Source organism: Cloeon dipterum, chromosome 1 (genome assembly GCF_949628265.1).
Source record: "Cloeon dipterum chromosome 1, ieCloDipt1.1, whole genome shotgun sequence".
In the NCBI taxonomy this organism is placed as follows: domain Eukaryota; kingdom Metazoa; phylum Arthropoda; class Insecta; order Ephemeroptera; family Baetidae; genus Cloeon; species Cloeon dipterum.
The window spans coordinates 20,240,181-20,256,101 of NC_088786.1; the positions used below are offsets into that span (position 1 = coordinate 20,240,181).

General features: G+C 38.3%; 2 protein-coding genes across 2 annotated transcripts; one reads left to right on the forward strand and one right to left on the reverse strand.

Annotated features, from left to right (window-relative positions):
- The first annotated feature begins 294 nt into the window (after window positions 1–294).
- LOC135947890 (brachyurin-like) lies at window positions 295–2,273 on the forward strand. The gene is made up of 7 exons (XM_065496871.1): window positions 295–444; window positions 530–647; window positions 704–875; window positions 929–1,101; window positions 1,664–1,756; window positions 1,818–1,957; window positions 2,012–2,273. Exons 1-7 carry the CDS (start codon window positions 385–387, stop codon window positions 2,195–2,197), a joined length of 942 nt encoding a protein of 313 aa, XP_065352943.1. The 5' UTR covers window positions 295–384; the 3' UTR covers window positions 2,198–2,273.
- A 381-nt stretch (window positions 2,274–2,654) lies between these two features.
- LOC135933926 (proclotting enzyme-like) lies at window positions 2,655–11,717 on the reverse strand. Its single transcript, XM_065475348.1, has 9 exons — window positions 11,557–11,717; window positions 8,652–8,744; window positions 6,187–6,305; window positions 5,877–6,131; window positions 4,969–5,225; window positions 4,533–4,702; window positions 4,281–4,473; window positions 3,361–3,778; window positions 2,655–2,963 (listed from the first exon to the last, which is right to left on the reverse strand). The coding sequence occupies exons 1-9, from the start codon at window positions 11,573–11,575 to the stop codon at window positions 2,808–2,810; spliced, it is 1,680 nt and encodes a 559-aa protein (XP_065331420.1). The 5' UTR covers window positions 11,576–11,717; the 3' UTR covers window positions 2,655–2,807.
- Between the last annotated feature and the right edge of the window lie 4,204 nt (window positions 11,718–15,921).

Below are 15,921 nucleotides of genomic sequence, written 5' to 3' on the forward strand. Positions count from 1 at the left end.
CATAAATTGCCTGCGCGTGCATTACTTTTTATGACCAATTTGTTTAGAAAGATGAGCATTTAAAAATTACAAAAAAATAGATCAATATTTTACGTTTGTGTAAATTATGATGATTTAAAAAGCTCTTGCGCGTATTTTACCCCATACTTTGCAGAATATGGCAATTATAACATTGTTTAATAACACGCTAATTGCCTTGTCACGCCCTGCTGCAAATCAGGTTTTGATAAATAGCTTTAACTTTTCCAGTTGCTATATAAAAGAGGTGATATTGTACTAAAATAGCCCTGCAGAACCATAATAAAGATTACTTTGAAACTAAAATTTGTGGTTTGTACAGTGTACCGATTGCGAGAGAGTTTAGCGTCAGGGAAGAGAATCGAGATGAAGACCCGGCGGCGTCTGCTGGCGACATCACCCTGTGTTTTGCTGTTGGCAGCGTTGGTAAATAATAATAGAAATGTCTTTATCTATAAACATTTTAGAGCTTTTTAATATGATAAATAAATAAACTTAAAACAATTCGTAGGCTACTTGTGACCTGCAAGTTGTTTCCAAGGAAGTGCCTCCAAAAGACCCCCCACTAAATCTTCCAGAATCAAAAACGAAATTGGTGCCTGACAAAGGACTGAAGCTCCCTCCTCAGGGTTTGCATCCTTCATCATAATACTGTTTTCTTTAAGCGTCCAATGACATTTTTCAGCTAAGGATGCCGGCAAATTGGCCTCGTTCGACCCGCAAATCGTTGGCGGCAAGGGTGCGTATCGTGGTCAGTGGCCGTGGCAAGTGTTCGTCACCGTGGACAAAACATCTCTTTGCGGCGGCTCCCTAATTTACCCCCAGTGGGTCCTCACTGCTGCACATTGCGCCGACACGTAATATGGCGTTTGGTCTCCAAGTTAAACATGTTGTGGTAATAATCGTTAAGGTACACGAATTTCACCCTGCAATTGGGCGCCGTGGATCGCAATTCGTTTGAAAACGGTAGAGTGACCGTGGGGACGACTCAAAAGTTTGTGCATCCAAACTATAACAGAGTGAATATCAATAACGACATCGCTCTCCTCAAACTACCGGCCCCTTTGTTCCAAACGTCTACTGGTATAATTTTAAAATTATAAAAATCTTTCATAAAATTTGCATACTCTCCAAAACACAAAATTATTTTCTTTATTATTTAAAGAGGATTGACACTGGAAACCCCCGAACTAATCTTGTTACCAATGCACAAACTAATTCTTAAAACGATTAACAGTTAAAGTCAAAGTTGACCCGAAAAGTAATGTAAATTTTTAAGTAAAGTGTGGCTGCAAAGTTAGCATGATTTTCAAATGACTTATGTCAGCCTATTTGAAATCTTGATTTTTATAACAAAGAATTTCCCCCAGAACGTTTCATACACAGTTGGATATATCTCAACGAGAGGAATCGGAATCTGCCAAGAAAATATGGCCTAAGTGCTAAAAATGTTGGAGAAAATTAGCACAGTTGGAATTTAAACTATATTTATAGCAATAATGCACATTAATTTGTAAATTGATCAATATTGCTTTAGTCAACAATTTTAATAAATTTCAACTGTTGCCCAGTATCAATCCACTTTTAATACGAAAACTCTTTAATTAATTTGAAGATTTTTGAAATTATCAATCAATTTGAGCAGCTTTTATTGGTTCTGTGAAGCTTCCAACGGATCAAAAGAACACATACGAAGGCCAAATGGCAACAGCAAGTGGCTGGGGCAAACTAGATGACTGTGAGGAACAGTTGGGGAATTCATAAAACAGAAAACATTTAAAATCCCTGCTGAAATACAGCCTTGTCGATCACACCAGTGCTGCAGTACGTGAGCATGCCGGTGATCAGCAATTCAAAATGCGTCAACGTCTTTGGATCTGCCTACGTTATCAACTCAAACATCTGCACCGACACGACTGGCTCCAAGTCGACCTGTCAAGTTCTATATGAAATGTAATAATGGTGGGATCCACACACTTATTTTATTCATCAGGGTGATAGCGGTGGGCCCTTGGTGCACTTCAACTCAACGACCCGCACGTACACGCTGATTGGAGTTACGTCCTTTGGTGCGCAGGACAACTGCGGAACAGGAAAATACCCTGCCGTGTTCACCAGGGTGTCCTCCCATCTGGCTTGGATTGCCAGCACCGTTGCCTCGCAATCGTTTCTTGGTTAATAATAATGACTAATTTGAGGCGACTTTTAATTAGAAAATATCAGAATAAAAAAGCTTTGTTAATTGCATATATCAATTTCAAGCGTTTTTTTATATTTTAAGGAATAACCCCTTGTTATTTAGCGTCACTAAAAAGAGATTTCACGAGAACCATAAAAATATACTGACACTCGCTCACGCCATAAATCACGCAGGCGTGGAACATTTTCCTTTTTTATATATATTTATTTTTCAAAAAGCGAGATGGCTTGGAAACCCGCCAAATGTTTTATTTATTAGGTCTGCGTTTGCTTTGTCAGTTAGTCGTCCATGATGGATGTTATGAAATATAAACATCCTTTTCTGTTGGTTCAAAAACCTTTCCAGAGCTGCATGCAATATACCCCTCTCATCTAGCCACATAACTTTTAAAAATAATGTTCATTATTTGCAATTTTTCGAATGAAAGTTCTTGTACTTGAATAAAAATAAAATATTTATTTACATCAATTATATCCAAGAGAATAATTTAAGTTAGTTTAAAGAGTTCATTTGTGAGCTTCATACATAAAACTTATTAGCTATTTTGGCTGCAGTATATTTCAATTTGAATGGTACACACGCGTCGCTCTCAAACTGCGTTTTGTTCTATCCAGTCCAAATACTCTGTCACTCTGGTGTAGACGCCGGGGTAGCCTGGCTCTCCGCATTTGTTGCCAAACGAGACGATTCCAATCTGCGTCCACTTTCCATTGCTTCGCAACATGAGTGGGCCTCCGGAGTCACCCTAAATGAGAAAAATTCAAATATTCATGTAAACCAATTTTGGCGAAAAAATTTACTCTATTTAATTTTAAAAGTTCGTTCAAACTTTACCAAATTAAATGTCAGTTTGACTATATCTCCTACACATTTGCTTTTCTTCCAAAAACAAAATGAGTACTAAATCATTCAAAATTCTAAGATTTTAAGATACCTAAAAACACAAAAAAATTATATAATGTCGTTTTACTAGGTGAGTTTGAATTAATTTTAATCAACAAATTAAACAAAAATGACTTTTTGCAGGCAGTTTTGGTTTTAGAAAAAAGATAAATTAAATTATTGGAAGAAAAATTCGGACATTCCTCGTTGAAAACCGTCCACAATATGCACACATTTTAAATAAATAAATAAAAACCAACCTGACAGGCGTCCTTGCCACCCTCCGAGTATCCAGCGCAGATAAAGCTGGAGGTGATGGGCTGGAAGTAGGAGCTGTCACAGTCCTCGTTGCGCCACACCGGCAGATCGACCTGTCGCTGGACGGTGCTCTCCTTGCCGCCGTAGTAGGTGGTGCCCCAGCCGACCACGGTGGGCCTTTGGCCGACGAAGGTGTCGCTGCGCAGCGCTGGTGGTGGCAGGCAGATCAGCGACACGTACTTGGAGCGCTGCGCCCTTCCGTCCAGCTTCAGCAGCGCGATGTCGTTGTAGAAGCCGACTCGCGAGAACTTGGGATGCGCCTTCACGTCAGCCACCTGGAACGTCTGCGGCAACGACGGCTCGTCGTCGCGGCCCAGGTCCACGTCGCCCAGTCGCACGGTGAACTGCCGTGCGCTGAATCTAATTTTCGGCAAACCAAAATTTCGTTTAATTTTAAATTTAATCTTAATTTGAGGGAAAATTTCCCACATGCAGTAAATAAAATAATTGTTTTGGCTCTTTATTATAGAGATCTTTCAATATTTTGGTCTTCAAATTTGAAGACCAAAATATTGAAAGATCTCTATAATAAAGAGCCAAAACAATTATTTTATTTACTGCATGTGGAAAATTTTCCCTCAAATTAAGATTATATATATATATATATATATATAAGATATATATATATATATATATATATATATATATATATATATATATATATATATATATATATATTAATTTTTGGTTAAAAGTTTAAATATTGTCAAAAACACTGCTTTTGTAAATTCTCAGAAATATATAATATATACAATGATAAAAAACATTAATTTCTGGTAATTTGTGCATCCGCTATTTTTTATGAGAAATTAAAAACTGAAATTATTATAAAGACAACATTTTTTGATGATCTTAAACTCACGGCCTCTGTCTTGTATCCCGGGTGCAATGGGCCGCCGTGAGGACGTATCTCTCGTTCATCAAGGTGCCTCCACACCAAAACTCGGTCCTCTTTGACCCGTGAAGGAAGATGGCTGCCATCCAGGGCCAGCGACCGGGCAACGACTCACTTCCGCCGACCACGCGGAACTTGGCTGTTTCCGAAATTCCACAATCTGAAAGAAAACATGGAATAAATCAAGACCTAGAAATATTTTAGTTTGGAAATTCGCACCGTTTCTAGCAATGCTATTCGTCGATTCCGCAGAGACGTCTGTTCCCAAAGACGGTGGCCGAGCGATGATGAAGGGCGGCCTGAGAGTCGAGGTGATAAAAGGCCTGTAGGTAGTAGTGGTCGTGGTCGTGGTGGTGGTTGTTGGTCTGCTAGTCACTGCGTCTGAAAAGCTACAAACCAAGCGAAAATTAAATAAACACTTCAATTCCACCTGATCTCACAAGGGGGGAAGGGGTTGGTTTTGTTGAACCATATTGAATTCATGAAGGCTTTTTTGATGAGAATTTGGTGGAAATTTGATATGATTTTCTAAACCTATCAAGAAAATGATCAGAAAGCTCAATATATCGATTTAAAAATACAGTAAATTCAGATGAAATTTAGTTCACAAACGGAGGTTGATGAGGAAAATCGGCGAGTGTTTAATATTTGTTACCCTGATTCGGACTGCGGGCAGCAGACTCCAGGCACGAACAGCGACTTGAAGCAGATGGACTGGCGCAGGTTTCCGAGGTCAAGCAGCAACGAGGGGCAGTCACTCAGGTCATCGCAGTTGCCCTGCTGTCCCTTGGGGGTGGTACAAGGCCTATCGCGGATGCCCTGCTTCTCCTGCGTCTCCAGGTCGTTCGTTGGTTTTGGCTTTCCATCCTCGCCGTCACGCACCACCACTGTCGGAAGTTGCACTCCGCGAACCTTTGGGAAGATGATTGGAATTTTAATAGATATATATTTGTGTGCTATATGAAATTAAAAAGTAATTACGCGCTATTTTGTGCCTCTCATTATGCACTTTAAAAAAGGGCAGAGAAAAAAATTCACATTGTATTGATCCCCTTGGAATAAGGGCTTTTACAAATAAGATTAATTCACGTGAGTTTTGTCTAGAACCAAGTAAATGTGCAAATTGAAAGATTGGACACTATATTAACATTTCTAAGTCAGTTAAAGTTGATTGATTCAGGGCAAAAATTGAAAATAATTAGAATAGTAGGCTATTTTTAGAATTTGATCAACTGCAGTTCTGACAATTTATTCTACAATGTTCAATAATTAAAAGAGGACTTTGCCACAATTTAATATTCAAATTTTCCATTTTTCCTTACAATTTGCAGCGCTTGGCCACATTTTTATGGCAGATTTCGATCTACCTCTATTTGTTGCGAACCAAGAGTAATAAACTGGTTATAGTTTAATTTCAAACAACATACACAATAATTTTTCAAATTTTGTGAAATAATAAATACATTGCAACAATTTAGATACAATTCCAACTCTTGAAATTAAAATAACTATCAATTTAAAATAAGAAATCTTTAGTTTTATAGCAAAAATGATACTACTTACGAGGGGTGCCAAGGTGTCAGTCACGTTTGGGCCTAGCACGTTCTTGCTCAGGGTGTAAATAGCCCCGTTCAGGTCTCCCTGTGGTTTAGCCTGCTGCTGTTGCACCTGCTGCGCGGCCACCACGTCTCGATCCGGACGATTATTATTCGGCGCTTCCTCTGGTCCCTTGCGCGTCATACCCACCAGGTATCGGCCCAAGGTGTTCAATGCTCCAAGGGTCTCAGTGATTTTGGCAATCGCCCCTGAATTCCGTCCCTGAGAGAGCGATTATGTTAGACAATGTTAGCGTTTTTGTGCTTCGTCGGTTTACATTGTTTTCGCCACTTTCACTAGAGACGTCCTGTCTGGACACCTGCTGCCGTTGAGGCGGGCTGAACGTCTGCACCGGCTGCCATGGCTGGTATTGTTGACCGAATTGGTTGAATCGAACTGAAACGAAATATAAAACTGGTTGTAGCATATTTAGATATTAAAAGAGAAACAATTCATATTCCAAATTAATTAACGAATATTTTTTGCATCAAACGTGATTTAAAATAGAACCACCAGTAGAAATTGTACAGCTCAAGCTACGAAGGTTACTAAAATTGTTGAACAGTTTATAAATTAATTTAAAATCTGTGTTCTAAAATCAATCATGATTTTTTAATAGATCCCTCTCGACGAGATGGGTGCTTTTCTAACCATATCAAATCTTATTGAGTTGTGTCTAGCCTCTAAAACCCTTTAAAATGTTTGTTTTTTAATTTTTACATCTTCAACATGTTATTGTTCCTTTTAAAAGGCGTAAAATATGAATCAATTTTTAATTACATAGCTTATGATGAAATGTTTTTCAAAGGTATTTTTATAATTGTTAGCCAGCCACCAGCAATAATTAGAAAATTAGTTGAAACCTATGAAATGATATACAATTGATTTCTTTCGTCTAGGAGCGTCTGCATTCACAATTTCATCGAGATTGGATAAAAAGGTTAATTCTTAGTATTCCATTGGCAATACCCATATTACGCCAGGTTAGGCTACATTGATAAATTATTTAGGATATTTTCTTCAAAACTCACGAGAATCAACAGGACTTATGCAATAATGTTTTTAAATTCAGAAGGTTTACGGCGCTTTCCTGTTATTGAACGAGAGTCTGCGTCTGTCTTCATTATCTAATAAAAACTCTTAACATTATAGCGATTTTCTAAAACGGTTGAACAATTAGTTCCAGCTGCCATGCAGAGAAGCGCTAATCGCCACGACCACTTTCTCTGCGCATCACCTTGGAATGCAAATAACACCAAGTTTGGCTAGCACTGAAATGTGCGGAGAGAATCGCTTTGAAAGAGTCCGCGACCGCGTCGTTCCGGTACACCACGCTCTGCTGGTCAAAGTAATCTAAACATTGGAGCAGTTCAGCCAAGACTAAATTTAGAAACTGTACAAGAAGACAAGCTTCATAAAAAATTCAAGTAAATAGAAAAAATGAAACAAATATTTAATAAAGAAAGCAGCGACAGTTCTGATATCGCACTCCCATCTCGCGCCACGAGCAGGATCTCTTTTATTAAAATAAAAAAGCAGCTTCTTTCCCTTTCACGAGAATCACGCAACTTCTGCCGCGAGAGAGGCGGTGCCGTGCGATAAAACGCGAGTGACTAATATTTATGTCTCTCGCGCCACTTTCTCTAGGTCAAGCAACGAACAGGACGTGCCGCGTGCGCGGAACCAGCAGTAGTTGCAGTCATTCACAGCTTTGGCAGCAGGCACAATAATTAGCACTTCTGGCACGGGGAATACCTCGCCGAGTGATTTTGTAACAATCCCTCCGCGTCAAAATAAAACACGTAAGCGTTGACTCTATCAATGATGAAATTTATACGAAAAATGTTTGCAGTTTTTCATTTTTAGATTTCTCCACGAGTAGATGATTCTAAATAAAGTTAAATTTCAAGAAGAGTTCAATATTTTTCCACAAAACAGAAATCCGTCCAAAATTTCTCTCATAAACACGGAAATGTGCAAATTGAAAAGTTGGAGACTTTAAGAATTTTTTGTCATATTTCTTTACTTTTAACCGAATTGAATGGAATTCTCGCGCAAGAAATAGATATAAAATCAATTGGAAAAAACAGTGATGCAAAAATGGGTAATAAGAAAGTTCAACCCCTTAATTTCTATCCAGGTTTTTAAGTATTTTCAATTTTGCTTTAATTTTAAATAAAATATAGCATTGAATTCAAAAGATTGTTAAAGTAATTAATTCCGCTCATTATTTGCAGTTTTAACAATCTTGTTTTCCGAAAAGATAGTTAGAAAAGTAAGGGTTTTTCCAAACAACAGAAATAATTCCGTTTAACCATGAAAATGTGCAAATGCAAATTGAATGATTCTGAGACTTATATAGTTATTTTGAAGAAGCGTTTTCAATTAAATTTAACGTAATTATAAGCTATAATCAAAACTTATAATCATATATTTAAATTTAAAAAAGTTTATACTTTTATGCGTGGTTTTAGTGGGAGAAGCGAGAAAAAATATCCAATTAATGAATTACATCTAAATGATAATTTTCCAGATTTTTCAACCGTGAAGAAATGGGATTGCTGTTCATAATTACTCCGAAAACAGCTGTGAAAATTTCGATTAAATGCCCCGAAAAAATAAAACACGACTTTTTTAATATTCCTGCCAAAAAAAATCTATTTTAAACAACATAATTTACGGGGATATTTAATTGTTTTACCATTTATTTTATTCTAATTGAAGAAATTAAAATAAACTCACCTGCGGGTTCGAATTGATATTGAGCAGCAATACTGGGGACTAGAAGAAACACCACGACGGGTATGATGAATTTCAAACTCCATGCTGAACCTTCTGAAAAAGAAAGAAGCAAACACCATTTGAGCAACAGTTGAGAATTGGGCGTGCTTGAAAATGTCACAACGTCATATTTTATAATAAATTTCCTCAAGATAGTGAAAGAGAATAGTAATAAGCCTAACGATCCATCTCGACATAATTTCTTAAAAGCCTAATTACCGCGTGTTCTTTGTGCGTACGAAAAATTACCCTGTTCCATTGTTGAGCCGCGACACTCATGAATAATGCAAAGGAAGCGAGAGTGTAAACGACTGCGAGGCGCGGGCGGCCGAGGGAAAGCACAAAGCAGGATGCACCTCAAAAGTGCCGGTTTGAATTTTCGGCAGAAGAAATTTTCCCACAGCAGACGCGCGGTGATGTCATTCTGAACGAATTCCGCACAAAAAGAGCAATTTTGTTTCGCAAGGTAACAAGTGGCATGTACTCTAAGATCGTTCAACCGCGAGCTGCTGGAAATCCCCGGCGGCGTTTTTATTGCATAATCGCGGCACTTGAATCAGTATTAACTCTTGTTGATTAACTCCTGGACCAACAGCTGTACAAATAGAAGTCTCACTTTCACTTCGCCACTCGCGGGATAACCCAAAGAAGCGGAAAAATGAGTCACCTAGCTCTATGCCGGTAAAGGATCTCCCGGTGCTTTCTGGAGGATCGGCAACTAATTGGACTTTGCAGGTTCAGTTCCTGCTTTCGCTGCATGCTGCACGGTATTGGCACCGACATGCGAGGAGCACGCGGGATCGGGGAATTCCCTTATCTGATTCACTTTCACCGCCCACACGAGATGCGAAAATAAACGTGAGGGAAATGCAGAGCGAGCTTTTGCCAATCTGACGGAATTTTAAATAAACTACCAGCAAAACTATCGGAGACTTTAATAGCTGCAACAATATTTTGTTTTTAATTATGTATTTTTTGGAACGTAAAAGTCATAACAGTTTATCAAGCATGAATCTTGGCAAAAGGATGGACAATAATTTGACAGGAAGACTGTCCAGGGAAAGAGCTGGAAATTTACAGCAGTTTTCGAATAAAAATATTATTAGGAATAACACTTTTCTACGGTTGGAAAATCTTGAAAACCTGATTATTGAGCTGATACTAATAAATTTGGTATTTCTCGCTCGCCTTTAAAAATGTTTAAGAGCTTTCAAAGAAAAAAGGACAAATCTTTCAATTTGCTATTTTTTTTGTAGTTTTAAAAGATAATTATTGGCAAAAGCTATTGTTTGAAAAAAAAACTGGACTTTTCAATCTGTGTCTTTCTAATTTCCTCGCGGAAAATCTGCATTAAAAAACTGCAAATCCTGTCTCTGACGAATAAAATTGCACTTTTTCCTCATAGAACAGCAATTGAAACGAGTTACGCATTATCGCGATAAACCTGTAAGAAAGTCTTTCCTGGCATCGTCGGAGAAAAGCCGGTGTTACGTTTCATTTCAATTCATCGATTTTCCCCTCTTTGTGTGTTAGCGGATAAACAAATGAATGTCACCTCGATGTTCATGGAGCATATCAAAAAGCGAGCAAAAGCAAACTCTCTAGCCGGCACCGAGGAGCGGATAAACGCTCGCGCACGGAGACCCATTGTTACTAGTCAGCTGAGAGAGGAGCAGTCAAATGAATTAGTGCTTTTCTCTTTCTGCAGCCTGCATGAGGAGGATGTGTGGTGTGTGCTTTCTGCATACACACACACCTGCTAGCCTAGCTCTCTCGAACGCCCACACGTACCTGCAACTCTACGGGACAATTTTCGGGATATGGTGGAAGACGTCAATTGAAAATTTTAAATATTATAAATTATAATGCAATTGAAATTTTTTATTTTATTCTAGGTAGTGAAAGCAATTGAACTGCCCAAATTAAAAAATATCATTTAAAAAATATCATTTAAAACTTTTATTTCATTAATTGCTTGGTGTGTTTATTTTCTGCATAGTTATGTGATATTTTAAACCTTTATTGCTTTTCAATAATTTCTACTTTGCTTAAATGATAACGACTTATGTTTCAGCTGGGATATGAACTTCATAAAACAAAATCAAAACAATTAACAGTTAAATTTACCTATAAACCTATTGGACTTGCAGTTTTGTCAGTCCAATTTTACTCACGGGATTTTTGCCATTAATGAGTCCATTTTTTTCTTAACAATTTGAATATTTCCATGATTTTGTCTTCTAACTACACAAGTTATATAATATTGAAAGTTTAGAGACTCAAAATTTTTTGAAAATGATTCAGAAATTGATTATAATTAAATAGTTCATCATTTCAAGTGAAAATAGATGCTTGAAATATTACAAGTGATGGACAACAACAATCAAAAAATTACTAAAAGTCATAAATGTGTAAATTTTATTAAACTTTTAATTTTAAAAAAAAAAACATCAATGTGTATCACTTGGAAAATGCGTTTGTCTTTGTGAACTGGTCAAAAATGGGAAAACTGACAGTTAAAGCGGCCACTCGATTTACATGCTCGAAATCGGTGATTTAGGTAGTTTTAAGATATTCTAAATTCATAAATTTCAGCGGGAAATTAAAAGGTTTTCCAGATTTTCCAACAGTGGAAAAGTAGGATTTCTGTTTTTATTTATTTCTTAAAAAAATATGTTTTAAAATTTCTCAAGGGAAAAAACACCGGACAAGTTCGTCTATCAAATTTATGTTTTTGCATTCTTTCTTTTTATACCAAATCCTGCAACAATTTTCTTTTCCTATTTCAATAAAGAAATAGTGCTCCGCGCCGACCTTGCTGCTCCTGACCGAAAGAAAAATCTCCTTAAGTCACTTTAGTGATTACCTGCTTTCCTGAGCAGCATGATGATGGTAGGTGGAGACGCTGGAATGCCCACTTTAATCCTTATTCCATGACCTTCGCGTTCCGGAGGAATTGGTGAGCGCAGCACTAACGATCGAGACGAGCACCTGAACTTCACTGACACGGCGGCTGGCTCGCAAGGGTTGGGTGGGTGCCTTGCTGCCGCCGCAGGTGAGAGGGGCGGACGACCAGGCGGGAGGCGGCAGCCGTCGGCGCGGAGAAAGTAAAAAGAGCCAAGGTTGCATGATCAGTCAATGTGTATAGTGAGAGTTCTGCACTTTCATCGCGGGTAACTCGAGCGCTTGCCTTCTTGCACGTTGCTTTTCATAATCAAAACACACACAAATGCTCGGCGCTAACCAAGGGACATACGGCGCGCCAGCTTAACTGCTCGCTAAACGCACGCTGAATAAGAAAGCGAGGTGAAAGATGTGGATACGACTTGTCATCTAGTCTCATCTTCTTCGCAACCTCAGCAAAAATATAAATAAATATAGTAAAAATAGGTTTCGCTTAAACTTATTTAAAGATGTTAAATTTTAGGCAATTTTCAAATTTCGTGGCCTGGACTGATTGAAAACAAAAATATGGAAACATTCTTCGTCGATGGTGGAATTTTTTTATATGCTTTTACAATCATGAAGGAGTGGAAATTTCAATAAATTGTTCTTAAAGCGACAAACATTTTTTTGCTTTTTTATCCCTGTCCGAGGACCGGGAAGGGCGCGCACTGCACTAGCACGAATGCTGAAACCCGGGTCCCAATAACACCGCGAACGGATAACATGGGCGCACCAGGCCGCACAGGGACCCAGCCCACTGAAGGGCCACTTGCCTCCGCACCGAGGACTGCATTGAAACGCTAGACATTCGTCCCGTGATGCCGAAGAAATGGAGCTTTACATAGTTCATTTTTCTCAGGTCCAATATAAAACTTGCTGGTCTGCAATTTTTAAAAAGACTACTCTGATTCATAAAGCCTTTTAGAAATAGAAATCATCTGGAAATTTCGGTCAAATTAAATTGTTTTGACCTCAGATTGTGGCAATTACTAAATTTTCTATCTAGTTTTGGATACAATCAAATTGACCCTATCGTGAACCACTTATTTATAAATTCCTTTTTAAACTTTTTATTATATACTTTTCACTCTCTCCGATAATTTCGTGTCTTTGAAGATCGAAAGAGCACTTCAATTTACTATACTAATTATTTCTAATGTGGATTTTAGATTTTGCAATTATAGGGCTGTTATTTTAAGACGGGGTTTGGAGTTAAGTATATAGTTTTGGACGGTTTTATACGGTTTATTTTTTAATTTTAAACCTGCCAAAAATTAATGCTTTTATTGAAAAATATTTCCCAATTTATTTCGTTTAGAGAGAAGTATAGAAAAAGTTAAGTTACTAGGATTTGATTAAATTTTAAATAAAATTATTAATAGCTTTAGAACGATAAAGGTGATTTTTCGAACTGACTAATCAAGCACAATGATTAGGCATTGGCATCAATTTTTGCCAGCATTCATCGCCAAATCTCGGGTTTGAGCCATCGGGATTACAAAAACTGCACAACGTTCTACCCATCTCAACCTCCCCTGGATAGCCAGAGCAGAGAGTTTTGAGGGTTATGCGAAGGAAAAGAAAATTAAAATCTATAGTATCTAAACTTTAGTCCATATTATATCAAATCCATGAAGCATGACGAGGAGACTGTTTTGGCTCGAATTCATTCTATATAGCGATGGATCTGAAATAAAAAAATTGGCACTCTGCAGGTGTGACACAACGGTTCTGGCAATTTTGTGCCAAAGTTACTGCATACCCGCTGCGTCGACACTTATTTTCTTGCGCTTCGCAAACGAGATTTTTGCGGCGTGTATAAATTGCGAAAAAAGGACACATCATTTCACGCTGGCTGCTCTAATTGATCAGGCCGTCAGTTAGCATTAGATGCAGCGACGGGTGGTGTCACTGACAAAGAATGAAAGGGACGATCGTCGCTGCTTTAATTGCGTAAAAGCAGACGCGCGGTGTCGTTGCACGGAAGAAAAGGAACATTATATTCAACTGCAACGTGTGAGACACCAAAGGAAAGGAGAATTGCGCAGAACATTCAAATGAGCCGTTGCCAAATATATGTAAAAGCGTGTGATTTTCGTTGCAAGGAGTGACGGCCCGAGCAGTCACTCCTTTTTTGCTCCTTGTCTCGCAGAAGGTTTGTTTTGGTTGCACGCTTACGGAAGATGATGATGTGCCGAGTCCTTGATGCACCCAATGAAAAACAGCTGCGAGAGGATCTGTCAGAAGACAACGATTCACTTTCTCCTCTGAAGCGCCGCCCGACCACTTACTCTTACCGAGCAATTAACGCCTTAAATTGAACCTGCTAGGATAATTTATCTCCTTGTTAAAAAAAGGCAACAAAAAAGTTTTACTTTCAAAAGTAGAGATGCATTTAGCTAAATGCAACGTGAAAATTATTTATGGAGGTAATTCTCACATCATTAATCATGAAAAAAGCATTTGAATTTGTAAGTTGTAAATCATTGTTTTTATAATTATGTATTTTGGTGACCTTAATTTTTCTTCATTGGCTTGAGATTTAACATTCCAAACAATAAATAATATTATATAGCTTTGAAAAAAAATCATTTTATTTAGTAGCGGCAGCTTATTAAAATGAGCCAAGTAAATACTGAATTTTTTGTTACCCCTGCAATGGTTGACCATAACTGGAAGTCGACTTTTTTCCCAAACTTAACTTGTGTTGCTTGCCATAATGGCTTCCACTTTTTTATTTGTAAAAACATACAGTATTCCATACCATTGAGACGCCATTGGGGTTTGTTTCAACTGTGGTTTGTCTATTGATTTTACCATTTCTTTCAACAACTGTTAAATTGTGAACGCCGTATTTTTTGTTATTTTTTTCGATCATTATGTCCAGGTCAAGGGGGCGGTTTAAGGCACTGTTTTCAAGCTCGACCTTGAAACACTGTACAATGTTGTACAAATATTCCCACCAGCGCTGCCTTTTTCTTTCAAGGTTGCGTGTCCGAGATGCACCCCAGGGTGCAAGAGGGGATAGAGAGCTAACAATAGAGAGGAGAGACTGAGTGAAACGAGATTCGAAGAAGGACCACCAGAGGCGCATAGCTGTCCCATAGCCCACATCACAGCTCTTGCACGGAAGTGCATATTTTCAGAAGAAATATTGAAATTGATGAAAAATATAAAAATTGATTTGTTCAAAATATAAAATAAAAAAGAATTTCACACCAACAGGACATAAATTGACATAAAAATTTAACACTGTTTTCGTGAAGAAGTAATTTTCCTTTAGGTATTTTTCTATCCATTTTTCTAAACCATCCGTTATGGGCCTTGGCCTTACCAATTAGTCACGCGTTCGCATTGATACATTCCTTTGGGGATGCGGAGAGTCTCGTGAGGTGAATTTCCCCCTCCACCGTTCTCCCCTGTGGACACCCAAAAATGTACATCGTCACATATCGGTACACAATATTATTTTTCGTAACATCGTCAGGTAAAACCGACAAATTGGGGCGGATTACGGCATTGTTTTTTAGCTTGATCTTGAAACACTACAATGTTTCAAGGTCAAGCTAAAAAAACAGTGCCAATCCGCCCCAAAATATGTCTGTCGTTGTCGATTGAATATCGATTTAAACGATGTAAAGTGTTTGGGCGCCCAAAGGGGAGAGAGGGAGAAAGATCCATGAAAAACCTTTGCTCGCGGGGGTAGTACCTCTACCTCTTTCTTCTGCTTTTGACTGCGGACCGAGACAGACGTGTGTACAATAGTCCTCTCTTTCTCGAACATTCCCTGGGTGAACGACTTGCACGTTTAGTGCAATCAACAGTAATAACCTCACAATCAGAGGTAAGGAGCCGACGCGACTTTTCCTGTTTTTTCGGGCTAGTCCAGTCGTCAGCATTCCCCGTCTATAAACTTGGCTAATTTTGGGAGAATATAAGCTCAAAAATCGTTAGATATCTAAAGATGCTACGGCAGGAAACTGACCACGTGTCTATCCCTAGCGTCCCCTGCCCGGCGCCCGACGGTGCTGAATGTTGTACACTGTACATACACTCGTGTTATGTATAATTCATTAAATAACTTAAAATTTTCCCTCAAATCTGATGGTCTAGTCGGAGATGTATATTTTGAACCCTTAAGCGTGAAATAAGCGCGAGTCTCTCAATATATAAGAACTGCCAGGGGCCGAGTGGCACGGGGGTTAATTGAGTCTCAAATATCCGTAACTTTCGCATGGTATGTATCATTATAAAAATAGGTTTTTATACAAACGCAACGAGTCTT